Below are 25,059 nucleotides of genomic sequence, written 5' to 3'. Positions count from 1 at the left end.
GTACGTTTCACATTTGTCATGGTGTGAAACCTTAATTTGCATAACGATAGTTCATTTGAATTATGTCAGTGTATGAGCTACGTGGCACGTACTAGGCTGTTGACACATTAACACATACTCCACATTGAATGCTACTCGTCTACTACTTGAGAATTTCTGTTTTAGCATTGTTCACGACAAGAGCTTGAATTTCACATAGTTGGGTTTGTAAGTTATCAGTGTTTATGTTTGCAAATTGAATTCTTATATAGGACAATTGTATTGATTGGTATATTTGAATAAAGTAACATTTGGTTAACAGAACTTACATTTGAATCTATTTAAGTTGTTTAGCTGGAGGAAGTAATGTTAGAGGTAACCAGAATGTTGTAATGTAGTCTAACTGAGTTACTGTACATGTATTTCACTGATTGGAAATCAGCTGTTTGTTATGACAAATATTCATTTAAATTCTTAATCTCCCCAATTTCAGTTTTCACTGTGTTCTATAAAGATTATATTAACTAATTCAGAAGAATAAATGCACTTCATTAACATCAGTATGAAGAGTGGGCTCAATGATTGACCAGGAAGTAGTTAGAATAGATGAAATAAGGATTACACAAGAAAACTGTGTATAATGCTAGAGCTTTTAGGTTCACTGACAAACTTCCATGCATGAAAAACTGTGAATTTTTATCCTAACAAGAATATCACTGGGTTTCACTGATGACTTTAGCTTGAATTATTTATAAATGTTCTTTACAAAAAAAAAAAATCATTATGAATAAAGAAATTCCCCAAATCACTGGGCTCTGTAAAAACCATATTGGAAATTATAACTCAACCATGAAATCACCTAACTTTGTAAAATTAAAGAAATAGATATAAGGGGTAGAAAAGAAAATTAAGCTTGCAGGATATTTATTGTCTGCACATCTTACTACACCTGGTACCCAGAACTTAGCCAGATGGCGCTGGAGTATGGCGACATGTAGCAGCAGCAGTGTGTATGGGTATGTGAGCAGTAGTTTATGGGCGCAGCTGACTTTTTAACGTGATTTTTTAACGTAACTTAACATAATCTTAAGTAACTTAATTTATTTTATTTAATTTTTTAATTGTGATTTTTAAATTTTAACGTGTGGGAATTCTTGCATCAATATGGCTTATATTAGGCCGATAGTCCTTCTTCTCCTCATCTTGACAATGACCAGTCACTTTTTGAGAGGTCTCTGTGGACATTCTCAGTTTCTCCAATATAGTCGGGAGTCCCTTTTGTTTTTACGGAACCCCTTTGTCGGAGATGTTAAGCTCATGGCGGCCTTACCGGCCGAAATTCTTCGCCATGACTTCACCACAATGAACAAGAACTGGAGATCTAAACCAACGGCGGTGAGGAAAAGGGGCAGACGCGGAGGAGTGCGACAGAGACTGAGAAGGCAAGGCCATCGGAGGATTCCTCTTCCCACAATCATCCTCGCCAACGCGCAGTCTCTGCGGAATAAAGTTGACATTCTTCAGGCTAACGTCAACTTTTTACCAGAATACAAGAATGCTTGTCTCATCGCTCTTAGAGAGACGTGGCTCAAGCAGCGGGACTTACAATCGGAGCTGGAAATCAGTGGTTTTGGAGAACTGCTGAGGCTCAACAGAGACCCGACTGTGACTGGTAAGGCCCTGGGCGGGGGTCTCTGTTTTTATATTAATAAGAACTGGTGTCGTAACACTGTGGTGAAGGAATCACTGTGTTCTCCTGATGTTGAACTTTTATCTGCCTCTCTGCGTCCTTTTTATTTACCAAGAGAATTCCCACCGATATTTGTTACTCTTGTGTACGTTCACCCGAGGGCGAATGTGGAAGTCGCCACTAGGAGCATAGTGGAGAAGGTACATAGACTGCAATGCATCGCACCAGATGCCCCCAATTTTGTAATGGGTGACTTTAACCAATTTAAACTTGGGAGGTCGCTCACTAACCTGCATCAATATGTAAATTGCCCCACGAGGAATTTGAAGACTCTGGATCTTTGTTATGGCTCCATTAAGGGAGCATATAAATCTCTTAGCAAAGCTCCTCTTGGCATGTCTGACCACAATGTTGTTTATTTGGTTCCCACCTATAAATCTGTCCTGAAAGGAACAAAACCCTAGCGTCGCTTGGTTCCAGTGTGATTAGCGGAGTCTATTCAGACCCATCAAGACTGTTTCTCTTGTACCGATTGGGACTTATTTAAAAGAACCTGCTATGACCTAGATGAAATTACAGAGACTGTCACAGCATACATTAATTTCTGTGAAGACTTGATAATCCCAAAGAAGGAAATTTGCATATTTCCAAACAACAAACCATGGGTATCCAAGGCTCTGAAAAGTATTATTAATCAGAGAAATATTGCATTCAACCGTGGTGATGTTGTTCATAGCAGAGAGTTGCAAAAGCAAGTGAAAAGAGAATTGAAGCTTGCCAAAATTAAATATAAAGATAAAGTGCAGTCACTGCTGGGCACAGGACTCTCACGCTCTGCTTGGGAGGGGGTTAAGTCTATTATGGGTTTGCAACCCAGGAAGTGTCCTATTTCTTTTGGAGGTGTGTCTGATTTTGAGCTGGCAAATGATTTGAACCTTTTTTACAACCGTTTTAACATTCACAATTTTAATGAAGAACTGGCTGTCTACAGGGATGTTTCTCGAAAACAGTCGGTTATTAATACTAACAGATTATCGGTACTCAAATCAGTTAAAGGGGTGAAAGAGCGGAAAAGTCCAGGCCCAGATAAAATAAATGGACGTCTCCTTAAAAACTGCGCAGAGCAATTGGCTGGAATTTTTTCATTTCTTTTCTCAAAATCTCTTGAGTTTCATAAAGTGCCACGTATTTGGAAGGACTCTATTATTGTACCAGTGCCCAAAGTTAAAGCACCTAAATCATTAAATGATAACCGTCCTGTAGCGTTAACTTCACTTGTAATGAAAATATTTGAGAAACTTGTAAGAAATGAAATTTTTTGTGCCACTGAGACAAAATTAGACCCCCTCCAATTTGCCTATAGAACAGGGAGGGGTGTGGAGGATGCTGTGTGCACTTTGCTCCACAAGGTTCTGGAGCATCTGGATGCATCTAGCCCCATATTTTAGCGAAAAATCTTATTAGTACATACAATCTTGATTCTGGTCTGGTATCTTGGCTTATGGATTTTTTAACAGATAGACCACAGAGAGTGCGAGTCAACAGCATTTTATCAGATTTGCTTTTATCCTCCACTGGTTCCCCTCAGGGATGTGTCCTTTCTCCACTTTTATTTGTTCTCTACACAAAAGAGTGTCAGAGCCATTATAAGAACAGACATATAATTAAATATGCAGATGACTCAGTGATCATTTCTTTGCTCCGTGATGCAGATCCTGACCACGGCCCAGTTGTGGACGATTTTGTAACATGGTGTGGGAATTCCTTTCTGGACATAAATGCATAAAAAACAAAAACCTCATCGGTACCTGCTGTTCATATTCATGGCCAGGAAATAGAGGTAGTGGAGAAATACAAATATTTGGGCATTATACTAGACAGCAAACTGTCATTTGATGCAAATACAGATGCCATTTGTGCAAAAGCTCATCAGCGTATGTATTTGTATCAAAAACTTAGGGGTTTTAACGTGGATAACATTTTTATGAAAATGTTTTATTCTTGTTTTATTGAGTCTGTTTTAACCTCTTCTTTAATCTGTTGGTTCGGTTCTCTGAGCCTTAAGAACAAAAGAAGGTTAGAGAACGTTGTGAAACTGTGTAGCAAGGTCGCAAATCTAAGTTTTAATGATCTTGCCTTCCTGTACAGGGTTCGAGCCACCCAAAAGGCAAAAAGGATTCGGGGTGATAGCGCTCACCCCCTGTCCTCATTGTATCAGTTATTGCCTTCAGGAAGGAGGTACTCTCTGCCACAATGCAGAACAAACAGATTTAAATTCTCTTTTATTCCTAATACTGTTGACTTTTTGAACTTAGATGATTGTGTCCCTGGTTGTATGTGTGTATGTTTGACTGTTTTTACAGATTGCCCCTCGGGGATAATAAAGTATTTGAAGTTGAAGTTGAAGTCATGTGAAACCCGAAGAGATAACTTGGGTCTGCCTCTTGTGGACTAATCACTTCCACAAGGTTACCCTGCCCTGAGCCTGGTTCTGCTAGAGGTTTCTTCCTGTTAAAAGGGAGTTTTTCCATTCTGCTATCGCCAAGTGCTTGCTCACAGGGGTCTTTTTGACTGTTGAGTTTTCTCTGTAATTGTTGTATGGTCTTTACCTTCCAATATAAAATGCTTTTGTGGCATTTGTTGTGATTTAGCACTATATTAAAAAAAACACTGAATTGGCTCAGGCTTGGGAAACAATCTCTTGGAGAGGGGTTTATCCCAGTAAAGTCTTCCTGCACCCTCAGGTCATAAATGCTCATATTGGAAATGCCCAGCTCGTACTGCAACTTTGCACGCAAGTATGATGTGGCCACAGTGAGAATCTGCAACTCGGAGTCCAAGGCCATGGTTCTCAGCTGAAAAAGGGTGAAGGGCCCACTCCAGGTAAGGGATGAGTTGCCAATGCAAGTAGAGAAGTATTTTGGGGTCTTGTTCATGAGTGTGTGGAGAGTGGAGCTGGAAATTGACAGATGGATTGTTGCCATGTCTGCAGTGATGCAGATATTGTATCGGTCATTGTAATTAAGGGAGTGCGGTGCATGAAAGCAAACTGTCAATTTTTGCCAGTCAATCTACACTCCTACCCTCACCTATGGTCATGGAGATCTGAACAGTGAACAAACAAATGAGGTCACAGATACATATGGTGGAAATGAGCATTCTCCAAATGCTGGCCAAAAGGTGGCTGCCCTTTAGGGAGTTAAGTCTTTTGCAAGGGAATAAAGCTGCTTCTCCTCCACACTGGAAGGAGCCAGTGGAGGTGGTTCAGGCATATAACTAGGATGCCACCTGGGTGAGGGGGTTCAAGGCATGTCCTACCAGCAGGAGGCCCCAGGATAGACCCGGAACACACTGATGATATTATATTTCTTGGCTGGCCTGGGAAGACCCCAGTGCCCCCACCCCCCAAGCTGGAGAAGATGGCTGGGGAGAGGGAGGTCTGGGCTTCTTTGCATAGACTCTCCCCTGCATCCTTGCCCCTACTCTGTATGAATGTACAAATTGCTTGTGAGTTTGATTACTCTAGCCTGAATCTGCAACCTCATACCCACAGACTAACTGTCCCTCATCTGCTGCTTCTTCTCTGCTAGGTGGCCTGTGGTCGAAAGCTGAAGAGCTAGCTTCCCAGTTTCTAGATTATGTGTTTCTAGCTCCAGTCCAGCCCTGTGCATAATTAGTATATTTTCCCTGTGTGTATACCAGCAATAAAGCAGCTTTTGCGTTCAGTCCCTGTCTCCCAAATCCTGCACTGGGATTCTATTTTGCCTGCCTCACACAACAGCTCAGTGACAGCCAATCAGGGGGTGTGATTCATCCTCCCTACTGCAAGCCAATGCCCCATCACCCCTCCTTCAGCCTGTCAATTCTCCATCACCATCCCGTCAACTGACTTCCTCCTTGCCATCACAGCGCCTTCCCCAAATTCAAGCCCTGATGCAACTCAGCTGTTCCAACACCACCACTCTGCTCATCTCAGGTCCCACTGCCCAGCTTGTCTGTAGAGTCAGCCTCATTCTCACCTGCCTCCTCCTCTTCCAGGAGGAAGTGAGGCTCTTGCCATTGGCGCTCAACACAGCTGTCCAAGACTGCTCCCTAGCTCGTATCTGCCAATGCTGTGAGATCTGCACACCATCCTGATGCTGCATGCCCTAGCTCAAACCTACCAGTAAAACAGTTTTGCTCTCCAATGTTCCTCGTCCACCCAAACTGCAATTCTCTGAGACTGCATCATGTGTTTTTGTGCTGGCAGATGATTTGTTTTCTATGTAAACATTTGCACTGACTGTGAGCTACCAGTTTCCAACAGTAGAGATGATGTTTTCTGTAGCATGCCCCCCGAACAAGGATGAGACTTTACTGATGGTTTGTGGCGTTTTTATTGAGCTACGACCTTTCACCATAGCCGTATCAACCAATAACCAACCAACGTAAGAGCTGAAAACACAAAGTGCAGTCTTACATTTATGCATACAAATAGAAAACAAGCAAAAAAATGTTCCCATATTTTAACTTATAAATTAGTTCACCTTTTGCCTCTTTGGAGGGGCTGCAAGTGAGAAGATGACTGAAGATACAAGCAGGATAAACCGTGTCTCTCTGACTGTTGCATTGCAGAGTAAACAAGCTACATTCACATTCAGATCACTGCGCTAAACAGGAAGTGCACTTCAAAATAAAAGCTTATACACGGAAGCCTGCAAATTTACAAAGTTTTTAAAAGGAAAAACTACAATCACTTTGCTGCAATAAAACATGCTTATGGTTATTTACACTCCCACCAAAATTATGAGTGTTTGTTGGTTAACATCCGAACAACAACAAATAATTTTCAATGAGATAACCATTTTTACTTAGTAACTTATGAACACTTTAATATCAAGATTAGCTTTTGTACTGGACGCTCTACAATAAAAAGCTTATTGGAATGTTGCCCTTTGTTATTCAATCTCTTGTCTCCAAAGAAGATTTTTACTCTTCTCACGAGTTCATCCTTGCCACTAAAAGTCTCTAAGACTCTGGCAAGTCTCCATTCACCTCTGGGTAACAGTTCATCAATGTCCAACACAACATCACCTACTTTCAGATTTCTTTTTGGTGAGTGCCAGCGCTGCCTGGCGATAATGTTGTGTAGATACTCGCGCCTCCACCTGCACCAGAACTGCTCTGCCAGAAACTGCACACGATGCCATCTCTTTGCTCCGTAGAGGTCCTCCTTTGCGAAAGCACCAGGTGGGGGCAGTGCTGCGCTGGATTTCATGTGGAGCAGATGGTTAGGGGTAAGGGGTTCTAAGCTGTCAGGATTATTAAGGTTATCAACTGTCAGTGGGCGGCTATTGACTATGGCCATAGCTTCATAGAATAAAGTCCTTAATGAAGCATCATTAAGTCTACCATGGGCGAGTGACAGAGTTGTATTCAATACACCTCTGACAGTCTTTATCTGGTGTTCCCACACTCCACCTGCATGACTGGAGTGAGGTGCATTCATCACAAAGTCGCACTGTTTTTGGGACAAATAAGTGCTCAGTCTTTGAGTGTCTAGTCCATTTAGGGCTGCTTTAAGCTTATTTTGTGTGCCAACAAAGTTTGTTCCCTGATCACACTGGATTTGACGGACTGAACCCCTAATAGCAATGAAACACCTTAATGCCTTTATGAATGTGTCAGTGGATAGGTCGTCTAATAACTCAATGTGAATGGCACGGGAGCAAAAGCAAGTAAATATTAGTCCATACCGTTTATGTTGTTTTCTTCCTTTTATGGTAACAAACAGGCCAAAACAGTCCACACCGCAGTATGTGAAGGGAGGAGATGGCTCTAAGCGTTCAGCAGGTAAGTCACTCATTCTTTGGCCCTCTGGAGCCCTGCGGAGTCTGCGACAGATGACACACTGACGGATGAAAGATGCAACTGTTCTGCTCATACCTGGGATCCAGTAACCAGTAGATCTGATTTCGTTTATGGTGAAGCCTTTTCCTTGATGCTTTACTTTGTCATGGCAGTGAGATATTATGAGTTTGGTCACATGATGCTCTTTTGGGATAACAATAGGATGTTTGAAACAGTCTTTGGTGGATGAAAGTCTCCTTGAGTAGACCATCCTTGTCCACAAAAACATCTAGGTGGAACAGTTTGTTGTGATGTGGGAGCTGACTGCCTTTGCTTAACAGCTTTATCTCTTTTCCATATGTTTGTTTTTGTACATCCTGGATAATGACATGTGCCGCTCTTTCTTGTTCACTCACTGTTGTAGGTGCATTTGATTTGACCTTTCTGACCTTTCTTGAGAGACGTGCTACAGCTTTGACTGCTTTAGACCATGACAAGAACTTTGACAGACGTTCTGCAAGGCTGAATGTCTCTGTAACTTTAGTTAATATTGTCTGTGTTTTTCGGACCTCTGGATCTCCAATGGACAGATCTAGCTCTATACTTGGTATTGTGGGCAGGTCCCTCTCCCAGAGAAAGGAAGGGCCAGTGAACCAGTCAGATGAGAGAAGTTCAGTGACAGTTTTACCCCTAGATGCACTATCGGCTGGGTTCTCTGCTGATGACACATAAAACCATTGCTGAGGGCTTGTACATTGCCGAATCTTTTGGACTCTATATGCCACAAAGGTGTGGAAACGACATGCATCATTGTTTATATAGCCCAAAAGTACCTTTGAATCAGTCCAAAAATACTCTTTGACTTGAGCATAACAGAGTTCCTCTCTTAGCATGTTACTGACTGCCGTTGATACTACAGCTGCTGTGAGCTCAAGTCTGGGTGTTGTGGTCAGCTTGGTAGGAGAAACACGGGCTTTACCTATCACTAGTGAGCGGTGGATCTCCTCTTTCTCATTTATGGCTCTTAAATAGGTGCATTGTCCATAACCACTTGTACTCGCATCTGAAAAGTGGTGCAACTCTATTCCTTTAATGTCTCTAAAACTAGCTGGGAGGTAACAGCGAGTTATGTTTACTTTGTCTAGATTGGCAAAGTCACATTGCCAGCTCTCCCACCTTGGCCTCAGTGCTTCTGGCAGGGGGTCGTCCCAGTTGATACCTTGGTGGCACATTTCCTGCAGGATCTGTTTTCCGATTAGCACGTATGGCGTCAGGAAGCCAAGGGGATCGTAGATGGATGCGACAGTTGATAGGATGACTCAGCGTGTTGGTGGCTGATCCTTTAAAGTGTTGTCAAACTTGAAACAGTCCTTCCATTGAATGCCTAAGGCCCTTTCTTGTGGCATGTCTTTGAATGTTAAGTCTTTTGTTTTGGTCTCTATTGCACATTCTGATGATGGAATGCTTTGTAGGACAGCAGGGTTGTTTGAGATAAATTTGTGTAGACGGAGCCCTCCTTGTGCACATATTTCTGTAGCCTCTTGTGCAAGCTGTATTGCCCTTTCAGCTGTGTTTGTGCTTGTGACTCCATCGTCTACATAAAAGTCTTTCTCCATTAACTCAGATCCCACAGGGTGTGTGTGACAATGTTCTTTTGCTAAGTACTTTAGTCCATAATTTGCACAGCCTGGGGATGATGCTGCACCAAAAAGATGTACCTTCATTCTGTAAACCTGTGGCTGTGTCTCTGTGTTGCCATTTTTCCACCACAGAAAACGCAGGTAGTCTCTGTCACACTGCTGGACATGAAACCGGTGGAACATCTTTTCTATATCGCACATGAGAGCAATAGGATGTTGTCTAAACCGTAGGAGGATGCCTGTTAGATTATTGATTAGGTCTGGCCCTTGGAAAAGATGATCGTTTAGACTTGTACTATTGTGTTTGGCTGAACAATCGAATACAACACGCAGTTTAGTGGGCTTTTTGGGATGATAAATCCCGTGATGGGGTATGTACCATTGTTCACCTTGTTTTCCTTCGTTGTGTGCTTCTTCAACGTCACCCCTTTCAATAATGTCTTTCATGTAAGTTATGTAGTCTCTTTTGTATTTCTCGTCTTTATTGAACTTTCGCTTTAAGTGTTCAAGTCTGATTTCAGCAAGCCTTCTGTTGTCAGGTAAGTGTGGCCTTTGTTTGAATGGTAGAGGCATCTCACAGTGTCCTTGTTTGTTTTTCCTTATTTCTTCCTTGAGCTTGTCCAAAAAGATGAGATCCTCTTGCAAGACAGTTTTGTCGCTTGCTTTTGTGTCCTTAAAATCTGACTCTAGCACATTAATCACATCCATGGGAGTTACAGGGGGTAGTTCCTTCACTGTGACTCTATGACACAAACTTGACTTGGTTTCACTGAGCGCAAATGTGGAGCCTCCAACAATGCTCCACCCTAGGTCCATGCGGATTGCATAGGGCTCATTGCCTTCTCCTAGTAGAACTTGTCTTGGGGCTAGAGATCTGGGACAGTTAAATCCGATAAGGAGTCCAACATCACAACTTAGAAGAGGTGGTATCTTATCAGAGATTTCTGTCAGGTGGGGCCATTGTTTTGCTGTGTCACTGGTGGGTATATTGTCATAGTTAATTGGTATAAAGTCCTTGGTGTATGAGGGGGGAAGATCAATGCGAACGTCTGAATCGTGACCTCTCACACACAATCCAGATACTCTGTGACTCTTAACAATAGAATGGACACCCAGCATAGTAGATGGCTTTAACTTTACAGGGTGAGTGTCTGCTTGTAACTGGTTGCTTACTTCTTCACTGACAAATGTGCTGCCACTTTGTGTGTCTAAAAGTGCGTACACTAATTGCTCGTTAGTAGGGCTCTGAACCGTGGACACCCATACAGGAACGATCATGGATGTGCTATTTGACTGACCCACCTTTGTAACACTGAGAGCTGTGACTGCCGTAGTTTCTTGTGGAGTGCTAGGAGCTGCGTTGACAGGGCTTGGAAACCTTTCATTGGCATTGTGATTGTCATTGTGCAGACAAGTGGGATGCCTTCCCTTGCAAATGTCACATGTGTGTCTGTGGTGACAATCTTTGGCATTATGACCCACCTTTAAACATCCATAGCACAACTTATTGTCCTTAACATATGTGCGCTTCTCCTCTAAGGGCCTTTCTGAGAAGTTTGGACACTTGAACAGCTGGTGATTTTCATCTTTGCAAAACATGCAGGGCACCTTTAATTTAGTGTTGGTTGTCCTTCCCTTATTGTTTTGTACCATAGTTTGCGTTGTGAAGACGTGAGTGGATCTGTTTGGTTTAAAGTCCTTTGTAGTCCTTTTCTCGTAGGATGAACTGCATGAATGAAGAGCATATGAAGAAGTGACAGGGTTGCACGCGATTTCTGCCTCAACTGCCACAAATTGTGCAAATTCCTTGAACAAAGGAAAATCTTTGCCGCCCATAAGTGCAACTGTGACCTGACGATTCCAACGGGCTGCCAGCCAATCTGGAACTTTCTGCAACAACCTTTGGTTCTCCTCACAGTCACTTAGAATCTCTAGACCTTTCACATGGGGCATGGCTTGGAGACATGCATTTAGAAAGTCTGAAAATGTCCTTAGTCCTTCCACATCTTTTGAACTTATTTTCGGCCATTTTGACAATTTGTCTCTAAAAGCTCGTTGGACAACAAATGGCTGACCATAACATTGGTCAAGCTTTTGCCATGCATCCTTATATGCCTCTTCATCACTGTGATAAAATATGCCCTCTAGACATTTTTGTGCCGAGCCTGTGACGTACCTTTTTAGCAAGTGGAGTTTATCAGCAGGTGAGATTCCTTTGCAGTCCACAAGTGAAGTGAACGATGCCTTCCATTCTATGTAGGTAATTGGATCTCCACTGAAAACTGTGGGCATTGGCATTGGGATTCTGTTTATGGCTATACTGTTTTGAATTGCTTGGGCTAACTGGGAAATGTCTGTAGGGGGTGTTTGAATGACGACTTGATGGTTCGGATCGTTTGCAGCGGGGATTGACACATTGTTTCGCGGCACTGAGCCACTGAGCCACTAGAGGGTGCTGGTGCTAAGGATTGATGGTCAACAGAGAAAAGCATATAATCATTTTGCATTTGCTGATTGTCCATATCCATGTTCATTTCTCTGTCATAGGTCTCAAGTTTCGCACGAGCAGCTTGCATTTCCTTTTCTGCCTTCAAACGCTCAAGCTCTGATTTTTGTACCTCCAATTCCTTTCTGTGTTGCTCCTCTATGTCTCTTATTTTTTCCTTTTGTCTAATTTCCTCTTGCACGATTTTATATTCCGCTTCCTTTGCAGCTAACTCTGCAGCTGCATCAATCCTTTTAGCTGCGATGCTTGAAGTATCAGACTGCTTGCCAACACTTAACTGAGAGGCAGTACCGTAGATAGAACGGGCGTATTGGTGTGTCAGGAGCTGATGAAGACATTGCCTTTCTGTAGCCGAATCAAAGTCATCTATTGCTACTATACGTTCATTAAGTATTTTCATAATGTCCTTATTTACTGCTTCACAAGAGTCCATTCTGCGTCTAGTGTCAGGAGATGGTGTACTACGCTCCCTTATTTCACTGTACACTTTCATCATGTCCTGCAATTTCTTTTCAATATCATCTGCCATAGCACATAACGCTTGCTCGGATAAATCAGTTTTGAGGCTTTCCCTGGATGTTCTGATTAGTACTTTCCATTGATCATAGAGGCTTTGTAGTTTTTTCGTTCATTCGTCTTTATTATATGCTAGAATTTTCTCCGTTAGCACGCTAGACCGCTCTGAACGCCTGGGCAGTATTAACTGAGCTGCTGTTTCGTTAAGCTCACCTAATTGTCTCTCTTTGTGTTCAATGTTGTCCTTTAATTCTTGCCGTGACATACTCTCTGTATCTCCTTTGTGTAATAAACTTCTCGATTCATTTATTTCTGTTTGTAGCTTATGTCTTTGCTCTTCAATGCTGTCCATTCTCCTTGTTATTGTAGCTCACCGTCTCCTTTAGCCTTAGCTTGTTAGCCTTTAACCGTAGCTGCTCCAGCTTGCTGCCTGTGACGTTGCCGTTGTCCTTAGCCTTCATGGGCAGCTCGATGTAGCACGCTGAGGTGAAGCTCTTACTGTAGCATGCCCCACGAACAAGGATGAGACTTTACTGATGCTTTGTGGCGTTTTTATTGAGCTACGACCTTTCACCATAGCCGTATCAACCAATAACCAACCAACGTAAGAGCTGAAAACACAAAGTGCAGTCTTACATTTATGCATACAAAAAGAGAACAAGCAAAACATGTTCCCATATTTTAACTTATAAATTAGTTCACCTTTTGCCTCTTCGGAGGGGCTGCAAGTGAGACGATGACTGAAGATACAATCAGGATAAACCGTGTCTCTGTGTCCATTGCATTTCAGAGTAAACAAGCTACATTCACATTCAGATCACTGCGCTAAACAGGAAGTGCACTTCAAAATAAAAGCTTATACACGGAAGCCTGCAAATTTACAAAGTTTTCAAAAGGAAAAACTACAATCACTTTGCTGCAATAAAACATGCTTATGGTTATTTAGATTTTCTGTTCATGGACCAGCTTGGGGGAGTTTTGTTTTCAAGCCAGACAATAAAGGTGAACTTTGTGTTCCCAAGCCAGCTAGTCCTAAAACTATGTTTCACATTTCCAAGCCAGTTAATAATGACATTTCATGCTTTATTTCTGAGCTGGCAAATACTGCCTGTGTTGTGTTTCTGCACCAGTTACAAAAGACATTTCACATTGTGTTTTTGAGCCAGTTAATCCATAAGAAACCACAGTGACACCCCGGTGTCACAGTTTCGCATGTCAAGGAAATTTCCTTAAATAAGTTTGTAGTTAAAAAGATTTTTGAAATTCTTTATAAATTTTTTCTCAAAAGAGAAATGTGTGTGGGCTCTTAACATTGTCACTAACACTGGCCACATGCTGCAGAGTGTCTCTGTCTCCACTGATGGCCACCTGGGTGGCCTCCTGAACTGCGCCCTTGCACAACCTCACCTCCCCCATCTTCACTTGGACTGTTTTCCCAGCTTTGTGCTGTCACTTTTCATTTTAGTTTTTGCTCCCTGTTGTTGTTTAGTCCCACTGAGCTGTTCTTCTGTCTTGTTGCCCTTTGCAGCCTGGTTTCCTTCCCGTTCCTCTAAATATTTCGCTCCATCAGCTGTTTTGTTTTCTTTTTCTACTCAAATTTGGACTGGAAGATTTTATTATGGTTTTGTTGAGACGATAAAAATATATGAACCGCACTATGCTTAAATTATGATTTTTATTTGCTTTGCTATTCATTCTTCTTTTATGATACTTGACAAATATAAGATACGAAAGTAACAAAACATGCAAAAACAACTGTTACATGGCCAATTCTTAAGCGAGTTCTTGCTGATAACTAATTTACTGTTACTGTGTTAATTGAGTCTGCCTGGATACAAAGACAATCATAGACGAGAAGTCTTTTATGCCCTGCCCATACTCATCCCTCTTTCGTGAAGGGTGGTGTGCAAGATGAAACACATCAATAAAAGTGAATGGCAAAGTAACCTAATGACTAGACTCTGAAATTCAGAAAGCTGTCATGAAGTCATCTTTAAAAACAAATTTGTTCTTGATTATTTTCTTGTATTTCTCTGCTGTATCCTCTTCTCAGTTTTCCTTCTCATGTCAGTTACAGGGACAGTTTGATCTAAATGGGATGCACAAGACTGGAGATGTGATTCTGGGTGGACTCTTTCAAATCCACTTCTTTTCAAGTGTTCCTGATGTATCTTTTACCTCAAAGCCACAACAGCCTACTTGCCATGGGTAAGTATGACAGGGAAACAGAAAAAAAATGAAACAACAGCTCTTTAGTTGTTGTTATTTAGTTTCCTTCGTCTTTAACATTAGTAATTTTCCAACATGTTTTTCAAGTATCCTATAGTAAACATTTTTTTTCTTAGTGTTTATGCCCTAGGATTTAGGCTCGCACAAACCATGGCCTTTGCTGTTGATGAGATCAACAGAAACTCCAACCTGCTCCCTAATGTGACTCTGGGATACACTCTTTATGATAACTGCCTTGAACTCGGAATTGGTTTCCGTGCAGCATTGTCGTTAGCCAGTGGTCAAGAGGAGAAAATTACAGTAGATGATACATGTGCTGGAAATCCTCCAGTCATTGGGATTGTGGGTGATTCTTCCTCTACACATTCTATTGCTATCTCTAACATCTTAGGTCTGTACAAAGTACCTATGGTAAGTTTTCTGCTTAGACATGCAATAGTTTTCTAGTCTTCTAGTTTTCTTGTATTATTTTGATTTAATTACAAATTTCACTTTGGTATAAAAACGCACTGCAGTCAACCCAAAAAGATTAGAAGAGACAGTAAAAGCTTTGAATTTTTGTAAAATATAAAGTCTGTATTTTTCACAGGTCAGTTATTTTGCCACATGTTCCTGCCTGAGTGACCGTCAAAAGTATCCATCTTTCTTTAGGACGATACCAAGTGATGCTTTCCAGGTGAAAAATAAAAATGGAAAAGTTAGAGTGATTTTCAGGAAGATAATTCCAATTTCACAACCAAATATATAATAACATAAATATATTTCAGTAATATGTTGCATTTCTACAGTTTATGTTTTGTTAGATTTTATTAAGCTAAATTGCAATGATTCTGTTTTCTGTGGATGGTGATGAGCACATACTCAAATGAAAGATTTTGTTGTTTGAGCACTTACATTTAAATCTGTGTTCACTTAGGTACGTGCTATGATTCAGATTCTAAAATATTTCGGCTGGACTTGGGCAGGTCTGCTTGTCAGTGCTGATGATTATGGACTTCATGCAGCCAGATCCTTCCAATCTGAGCTGAGTCTGTCTGGTGAAGGATGCCTGGCTTACGTCGAGGTTTTACCCTGGGACAAAGACACAGATGAAATCAGGAGGATTGTGGATGTCATGGAAAAATCCACAGCTCGAGTTGTCATTGTTTTTGAACATTATAGTCGCATGATAAATCTTATGGAAGAGGTTTGGCTTTAAAACAGTTTGATCATTACAAGTTACAGAGATCTGCATCAGTACACTTTGCAAACCATGTATTATATCCTTGTTTGAATGAGTACAGAAAACTAATTATGTAGAATTAATTTGCACAATGAGCACTAATTTCAATGTCAGCATAATGGCACTAAAGTAGTTAATAGTTACACTGTCAATTTTTTTATTTTGGTATAATGCAATGCACAGGTAGTAAGGCAGAATGTAACAGGCCTGCAGTGGTTGGCCAGTGAAGCTTGGACAGCAGCTGATGTGCTCCAAACACCTCGCTTCATGCCATACCTGGGTGGTACACTGGGCATCGCCATTCGTCGAGGAGAAATACCAGGGCTCAGGGAATTCCTGTTACAAATACATCCTGAACTACATCACAATAGCTATGGAAACAGCATGGTCAGAGTTTAACCTTTTAATATGGTAGTTGCAATAATTATATATTTTCATTCTGTGTGACAAACGTTTTTCAATATTTATCAGGTAAATCAATTTTGGGAAATCATATTTCAGTGCAGATTTGCACCAGCTCCAGCAGGCTGGGTGGAAGGTGGAGGTGCACTATGCACTGGACAGGAAGATCTAGAAAATGTGAACACTGACTTCTTAGACATTTCCAACCTCCGGCCAGAGTACAATGTGTACAAAGCTGTGTATGCTCTGGCATATTCCCTTGATGACATGCTGCGGTGCAAGCCAGGAAGAGGGCCTTTCAGTGGGAACAGCTGTGCCACTTTGCAAATGCTGGAACCCTGGCAGGTGTGATATCAGTTTACACTCCACCTATGATTAAATAATATCCTTTAAAATTACTTTCAGAAAATAATTTAGCCTGTTAAATACAGCATCAAAACTTACATGTCTATGAAGTGAGCTAAAATGATTTTCAATACTCCTGACTGAAAGTCGAGTTTTAGACCAGAGAGATTATTAACCTGTTTACGTATATAGTATTAAAAGTTAAGAGCCCTGTTTGATTTTGAGTTAGATTGTATTGAATTTCTTTATTCAAGTATAATAGATGTAATATTATATTTGAATATTGAATACTGGGTGTAACTGTTTGCAGTATGAAAAGTAATGTATTTTTTATGCATCCCTTTTTAAAAGCTTGTTTATTACTTGGAAAGGGTGAACTTCACCACTCCATTGGGTGATGAAGTGTCATTTGATGAGAATGGTGATGCATTGCCAATTTATGATGTGATGAACTGGTTGTGGCTCCCTGATGGAAGCACTAAAATTCAGCATGTGGGTGAGGTTAAGAAGTCAGGTTTCAAAGGTGAAGAACTCATACTTGATGAAGACAAAATCTTCTGGAACTTTGAATCCAAAAAGGTTATATATGGTCTATTCATAGTCTTACCTTTTGTCAAATGTACAGTATGTGTCATTCTAGCTGGTAATATTTAATTTTATCCCATAGGCACCTCGATCAGTATGCAGTGAGAGCTGTCCTCCTGGTACCCACATAGTTAGAAAGAAGGGGGAACCTGAATGCTGTTTTGATTGCATCCCTTGTTCAGAGGGAAAAATCACTAATAAGAGCAGTAGGTGTTTATCTTTCAGCATGCCATATTTAATGTTATTTTATTAAATATAGTGTGCATTTCATCATCTTCTCCTTTTTGTCAGACTCCTTGGAGTGCACCAGTTGTCCAGAGGATTTTTGGTCAAACCTCCAGCGTGACCACTGTGTTCCTAAGAAGACAGAGTTCCTCTCCTACCATGAGCCTCTGGGTATCTGTTTGACAGCAACCTCATTGCTGGGCACATTTATATGTGCTGTTGTTCTTGGGATCTTCATCTACCACCGCAGAACACCTATAATACGTGCCAACAATTCCGAACTTAGTTTCCAGCTATTGCTCTCACTTAAGTTGTGTTTCCTGTGTTCACTGCTGTTCATTGGACGACCCAGGCTGTGGACATGCCAACTCAGGCATGCAGCATTTGGGATCAGCTTTGTGCTTTGTGTCTCATGCATCCTGGTAAAAACCATGGTTGTTCTGGCTGTGTTCAAAGCCTCCAAACCAGGAGGTGGAGCCAGTCTGAAGTGGTTTGGTGCTATGCAGCAGAGAGGAACAGTTCTGGTTCTTACATCTGTTCAGGCAGCCATCTGCACTACCTGGCTTGTCTCATCCTCTCCAGTTCCACATAAAAACACCCAATACCACAATGATAAGATAGTTTATGAGTGTGCAGTTGGGTCCACTGTTGGTTTTGCAATCTTATTGGGTTATATTGGTTTCCTGGCTTTCCTCAGTTTTCTAATTGCATTCCTGTCAAGAAATCTACCTGATAGTTTTAATGAGGCCAAGCTCATCACATTCAGCATGCTGATCTTCTGTGCTGTGTGGGTGGCCTTTGTTCCTGCTTATGTCAGCTCACCTGGAAAACATTCAGATGCAGTGGAGGTATTTGCCATCCTGGCCTCAAGTTTTGGACTCTTGATCACACTGTTCGGGCCCAAATGTTACATAATCTTGTTGAGACCTGAGATGAACACAAAGAAAGCCATTATGGGTCGTGGCATTGAGTCATAATCAATGTATCTAATGTCAAAATACAAAGTCAATTTTCTCCATTCTACAGACAAAAAAAGAAATAAAAATACTGCATTTAAGTACAGCATGGTGGCATGGAGGTCAGCACTGTTGGCTCACAGCAAGACGGTCCTTGGTTTGATTCCTCTTTGGCCAGGGCCTTTCTGTGTGGAGTTTTCTCTGGGTACTCCGGTCTTTTCCCACAGTCCAAAAACATGCAGTTAGTAGGGTTAGGTTAATTGGTGATTCTAAATTGCCTGTAGGTATGAATGTGAGCATGAATGGTTGTTTGTCTCTTTGTGTTAGCCCTGTGACAGACTGGTGATCTGTACAGGGTGTACGCTGCCTCTCACCCTACGACAGCTGGGATAGTCTTCAGCCCCCAATCCCCTACGACCCTGAAAATGATAAGCAGAAGAAAATGGATGGATGGATAATGCATTTAAATAAAACTAATAGTCATTTTAAATCTTAGTGCTGAGCAGTGGTGGCCAAAGTACTGACATTCTGTACTTAAGTAGAAGTACAAGTACTTGTGTTAAAAACTACTCTGGTAAAAGTTGAAGTACTGGTTCAACTTCTGTACTCAAGTAAAAGTAAAAAAATACAGGCTCTGAAATCTACTCAAAGTAAGAAAGTAAAAGTAGCTCTTTGGAGAACGTTTCTACCTCTCTCTTACATCTTTCTCCATCTGAGTGAAGTTATCGCTCATTCTTTGCTGTCCCTTAAAACACAGCAGCTGTTCTTTTAGCTAGCAGACACACTGTGTGACAAACTGCAAACACTTTTTTTGTCCTTTACGTTTTCTGTCATTTATTTTCCTCACCGTTCCGGCGTGCAGCCTCTATGTAAAGCGCAACTTCCTCTGGCTCTTTCCAGTCTCCTAGCGAGTGTTGCAGGAGCCTCTCCCTCTACCGTGTGGGGTGTCTGTTCCCTCCCGCCCTGTTGTTGCGACTTCCAAGAAAAAACCGCTCGCAATCAGAAGCCGGCTCCCACACTGACCGGAAATGCAAACGTTTCTCAGATGCATTAAAAATAAAGTAACGAGCTTGTTTTGAAATTGTAAGAAGTAGAAAGTACAGCTATTTGTGTAAAAATGTAGTGAGTAAAAGTAAAAAGTTGTCAGAAAAATAAATACTCAAGTAAGGTACAGATACCTGAAAAATCGACTTAAGTACAGTAACGAAGTATTTGTACTTCGTTACTGTCCACCACTGGTGCTGAGGTCATATGATTGTAAATATAGAAACACGGTGTATTCTTTCATTTGTTTGTGACGTATAATAACATGTAAATTAACTGTAAATTACATTATTTAAATAAATTACACATTAAACTATGATTCATCTTACACTCTTACTGTATATTCATATTACAAAACGGCTGTATGGCTGGCAGGATGTGGAACCAAATGCAGGAGTAGGGAGACAGAGCATAAACTCAAAAGGCATCCTTAATCCTGGACTCTTTCAGAAGTACAAACTGTAGGTGAGCAGGAGCAAACATTCCAAAAGCTAGGAATATCTGGGGAAACATAGAACAAGGAAACACATAATCATGTGGTATGATGTGACAATGAACAGAGGGAGACCCAGATATAACGAAGGAAATGGGGAACAGATAAAAACACAGCAGAAGACAATTAACCTAATGAGTTGGTGGGGGAAGTTACTCTAGACACAAGACAAAAGATATAACCACTGTCAAAATAACAAATACAGGCTGACAGCAACTTTATGCAAAGGGAGATACTTGGGGGTACTGGGAACTCCAAAATTAAAAGTATGCCAATAATTAACAGAAACCCTCTAAATAATCCCCAAAAGTCAAAAATTCTAATGATAAACAAAACCATTAAAGAACAGAACCCTGGGGCCATGACAGTCTGTCTGGAACTGTTGTGTACTCAAAAGCACACTGGCCAGTTTTTATAAAACTAACTTTTCTTGAATATAAAGGAAGTACTGAATACTGCACTGCGTATTTCTTTTCATTCACCTCCTTGTACTCTATTTATACACCACTCTGCATTTAATCATTAGTTCTCTTCCACAGTATGTCTTTTGTCCAGTCTCCCTCCCCTCAGCCCCAACCGGTCTGCTGCGACCGGTTGGGGCTCCCTGAGCCTGGTTCTGCATGAGGTTACTTCCTGTTAAAGGGGAGTTTTTTTCTTCCCACTGTCACCAACTGCTTTCTCATAGGTGGTTATTTTGACTGTTGCATTTTCTCTGTAATTATTGTAGGGTTTTTACCTTACAATATAATGTGCCTTGAGGCGACTATTTGTTGTGATTCAGCACTATATAAATGAAATTGAATTGAATTGATATCTGATGACCATTAGGGTGTAGGTAGGATCTTGTCCTTCTCATTCTGCTGATTCCTCAGGACTTGCCTTACTCTCTGCAGGTACTTGGTGGTTACAGCTTTCCTAGCGACCTCTTTATGGTTCCCCTTTGCCTTTGGGATGCCAAGGTACCTATAGCTATACTCAATGTCTGCAATATTGCCCTCTAGAGGTGGGTTTTGCGAAAGATCCGGCCCTACGAGCCAGCTCTTTGAAGTGAAGGACAGGAGCCTTCTCCTGATCATGAGCTGTTTTTCTTTTGTTTGTTTGTTTAGTTTGGTTTGGTTTGGTTTTGTGAAAGATACACGTGATAGGTTAAGATGTGTAGTGGCCCTGCACAGGCATATACAAATGGAGCCTGGGAAGGGAACCTGCTATTAATGAAGGTCCCAGTGTGGGCAAAAAAGAGTGAAAGTGTTAAATTTGCAGAGTTTATTCTTGGACTCTAACTCTTGTTTGGGTTGAGGTATATTAATTGTCAGAGTAATATTTTGGAGTGCATTCAGTAGGTGTTCAGGAGTGTGATTCAACCCCTCTCCTGGAGTTTATGTTAAACCTGTTAACTGGTATGTAGTGTGTTTTATATGGCAGGCTAGAGACCCTCCCATTTTGATTGACACCTCATTCGGCCAATCATGTCAACCCTATAACGGCATAGGTGTAAGCTGTGACACAACGTACTTCAAAAGTGCAGACTTCTGGCAACAAATACCGTAATACCTCTACAGGGCTGTGAAGTGCACTTTCTGAGCTTTCAGGAACCATTTGAATTTTTTGATAGGACAAACTGTCGCGGAGTTACAGTAAAAAGCATTTTAACCAGCTGTTCGTGGCTTCAAAATCAGTTGAATCTGGTCCAGTCAAAATATGTTTACTTGAAACACTAGAATTTGCAGAAGATGTAAAAACACATTGTTACTCCTCTCGAGTTCAATCATGGCTCAACTATGTTCTTCAGGTTTCAACAGAGGGAGGGTTTATAATGAATTTGCAGCCAAATTGCAGACTTTCCTTTCATTTCTTTTACTGCTTCCAGGAACTCTCTCCCTGCCCAACAAAGTCAGTACCCTGGTCCGACCACAACTGATGACATTTCCGCGTAGGGCAATGAAAGCACGGAGTGAATTAAGAAACGCATCAGTTGACAGATCATCGAGTAACTCAATATGTACTGCATGAGAGCACAGGCACATGAACAGCAGTCCATAGCGTTTGAGCTCTTTCCTTCCTTCTTTGACATAATATGGACCACAACAATCCATCCCACAATATGTCAAGGGGGGAGTTGTTTCCATCCTCTCGCTAGGCAGGTTCACCATCTTCTGCTCTTCTGTTCCATGTCTGAATTTCCTGCATTTGACACAGTTATAGATATAGGATGATACTGCTCGACTGCATCCAAGTATCCAAATGCCATTTGCTCTTAGCTCATTTATCGTCATGCCCCAACCTTGATGTTCCACTCGCTGATGATAGTGATCGATCAGTAGCCTTGTGATGTGGCTAGTCTTTGGTAAGATAGCTGGGTGCTTGACGTATGGATTTAGCATAGCTTACTTCAATCTACCTTATACTTGAAGGACACCTTTATGGTCCAGGAAGGGATTGGGTCAGTAGAGCCTACTTGTCTTGTCTTCAGTTAACTCTTTCCGGGACTAAAGCTCCTTGATCTCCTTGAAGAAGACTGATTTTTGTACAATAGTTATGATTCTAAGCTCAGCTTCTTGTCTTTCACAAAGCATTCAGCCAAAGACTCCAATCTTGCCGTCGTGTGGTGTACGACTACTTTGCATACTTCTGGGTCCTCTGATTGAAGGTCTCCCACCTTAACCTCTCCACTGGGAAGCTCCTCTTGCCAGAGAAAACTTGGTCCACTAAACCAGTTGGAAGTAACAAGGTTCTTAGCCCTTAATCCACGAGACACATAGTCAGCGGGATTTTCCTCTGATGCAACATACATCCACTGCGTTGCTTTACTATTCTCTTTTATTTGAAGAGTTTCAGTCAGGTTTCAGAATTCATCACAGTACAGAAACAGCATTAGTGAAGGTTACAAATGATCTTCTTAGAGCCTCTGACAGTGGACTCATCTCTGTTCTTGTCCTGTTGGACCTCAGTGCAGCTTTTGATACTGTTGACCATAACATTTTATTACAGAGATTAGAGCTTGCTATAGGTATTAAAGGTACTGCACTGCAGTGGTTTGAATCATATTTATCTCATAGACTCCAATTTGTTCATGTAAATGGGGAGTCTTCTTCACACACTAAGGTTAATTATGGAGTTCCACAGGGTTCTGTGCTAGGACCAATTTTATTTACATTATACATGCTTCCCTTAGGCAGTATTATTAGAAAGCACTGCACCAATTTTCATTGTTATGCAGATGATACTCAGCTTTACCTATCAATGAAGCCAGATGACACACATCAATTAGTTAAACTGCAGGAATGTCTTAAAGATATTAAGGCCTGGATGACCTCTAATATCCTGCTTCTAAATTCAGATAAAACTGAAATTCTTGTTCTCGGCCCCACAAATCTTAGAAACATGGTGTCTAACCAGATACTTACTCTGGATGGCATTACTTTGGCCTCCAGTAACACTGTGAGAAATCTTGGAGTCATTTTTGACCAGGATATGTCCTTCAATGCACATATTAAACAAATATGTAGGACCGCTTTTTTGCATTTGCGGAATATTTCTAAAATTAGAAACATCCTTTCTCAGAGTGATGCTGAAAAGCTAATTCATGCATTTATTACTTCTAGGCTGGATTATTGTAATTCATTATTATCAGGCTGTCCTGAAAGCTCCCTGAAAAGCCTTCAGCTGATCCAAAATGCTGCAGCTAGAGTACTGACAGGGACTAGAAAGAGAGAGCATATTTCTCCCATATTGGCTTCTCTTCATTGGCTCCCTGTTAAATCTAGAATAGAATTTAAAATTCTTCTCCTCACATACAAGGTCTTGAATAATCAGGCACCATCTTATCTCAAAGACCTCATAGTACCATATCAACCCCAATAGAGCACTTCGCTCTCAGACTGCTGGCTTACTTGTGGTTCCTCGGATACTTAAGAGTAGAATGGGAGGCAGAGCCTTCAGCTTTCAGGCGCCTCTTCTGTGGAACCAGCTTCCAGCTTGGATTCGGGAGATAGACACCCTCTCTATTTTTAAGATTAGGCTTAAAACTTTCCTTTATGATAAAGCTTATAGTTATGGCTGGATCAGGTGACCCTGAACCATCCCTTAGTTATGCTGCTATAGGCCTAGTCTGCTGGGGGGTTCACATAATGCACTGTTCCTTCTCATTCACCTTATTTACTTTGTTTATACTCCACTCTGCATTTAATCATTAATTGATATTAATCTCTGGCTCTCTTCCACAGCATGTCTTTCGCTCCCCTCAGCCCAACCGGTCGCGGCAGATGACTGCCCCTCCCTGAGCCTGGTTCTGCTGGAGGTTTCTTCCTGTTAAAAGGGAGTTTTTCCTTTCCGCTGTCGCCAAGTGCTTGCTCATAGGGGGTCGTTTTTGACTGTTGGGTTTTCTCTGTATTATTGTAGGGTCTTTACCCACAATACAAAGCGCCTTGAGGCGACAGTTTGTTGTGATTTGGCGCTATATAAATAAAATTGAATTGAATTGAATTGAATTGAATTTGATGCGCTGGCCTAGATTTGCTACAAAAAGTGAAAGCATCTTGCTTCATTTCTAATGTATCCCAAGACAACTTACGAATCTGTTCAAAAGCATTCTTCAACGTTTTCAAGCTCCAATTCTACCTTGAGCATGTCACTTACACGTACTGTGACAACTGCCGCAGACAGCTCCAGTCTTGGTACTGTAGGCACCCTTGTGGGTGCTACCCTGGACTTGGCAAATACAAGTGAGCAATGGATTTGTCCGGATACACTGATGGTACTTAAGTAGGTACAAACTCCATATCCTGTGACACTTGCATCTGAAAAATAGTGGAGTTTATATTTCTGAACTGCTCTGAAATCTTTAGGAAGGTAACAACAGTTGAACTTGGCATCTGCAAGGTTCTTGAGATCTGACAGCCAGGACTCCCACCGTGGCTTAAGTTCACTTGAGAGTGATGCATCCCAGTCCACCTTGTCACGACACATTTGCTGCAGTATTTACTTGCCAAGTAAAACAAAGGGCGCCACAAGACCAAGTGGGTTGTAGATGGAGGCCACAATCAACAACACTCCTCTTCTGGAAAGTGGACGCTCATTTACAACCACTCGAACCTGAAAATGGTCTGAGGCAACACACCACACACCATAACACTGGTAGTGAGTTAATATGGAAATTAACTCAGATTAGTGTTGCATATGCTCTATATCATATTAGAACTTTAACACCTGAGGAGTAGAATTTTAACTCAGAAAAAGGGGTTCAAGATCAACTCCAAAAAAATAGTCTTTTTTACTCAGCTCTGGAGTCTATGTGATGGTCACACATGTACACTAAAACTAAGTTGTTTTTGACTCATAGGGAGTTTATTCCAAAAGCGAAAATTTGCTGTGTAGAAAGAGTCAAAAAAGCCACAGCTGT

The 25,059-nt window shown here is 41.4% G+C and overlaps 1 protein-coding gene across 1 annotated transcript; it reads left to right on the top strand.

Moving 5' to 3' along the window:
• The first annotated feature begins 12,445 nt into the window (after positions 1 to 12,445).
• Positions 12,446 to 18,145, top strand: LOC115790427 (extracellular calcium-sensing receptor-like). The gene is made up of 10 exons (XM_030744247.1): positions 12,446 to 12,487; positions 14,214 to 14,368; positions 14,506 to 14,800; positions 14,979 to 15,065; positions 15,306 to 15,575; positions 15,795 to 15,998; positions 16,083 to 16,358; positions 16,710 to 16,937; positions 17,026 to 17,149; positions 17,235 to 18,145. The coding sequence occupies exons 2-10, from the start codon at positions 14,259 to 14,261 to the stop codon at positions 18,143 to 18,145; spliced, it is 2,505 nt and encodes an 834-aa protein (XP_030600107.1). The 5' UTR covers positions 12,446 to 12,487; positions 14,214 to 14,258.
• Positions 18,146 to 25,059: the final 6,914 nt, after the last annotated feature.

This window comes from Archocentrus centrarchus, chromosome 13 (assembly GCF_007364275.1).
Source record: "Archocentrus centrarchus isolate MPI-CPG fArcCen1 chromosome 13, fArcCen1, whole genome shotgun sequence".
NCBI classification, from domain to species: Eukaryota; Metazoa; Chordata; class Actinopteri; order Cichliformes; family Cichlidae; genus Archocentrus; species Archocentrus centrarchus.
The sequence above is the reverse complement of the archived record's forward strand: the minus strand, read 5'-3'. Positions and strand labels throughout refer to the sequence as shown.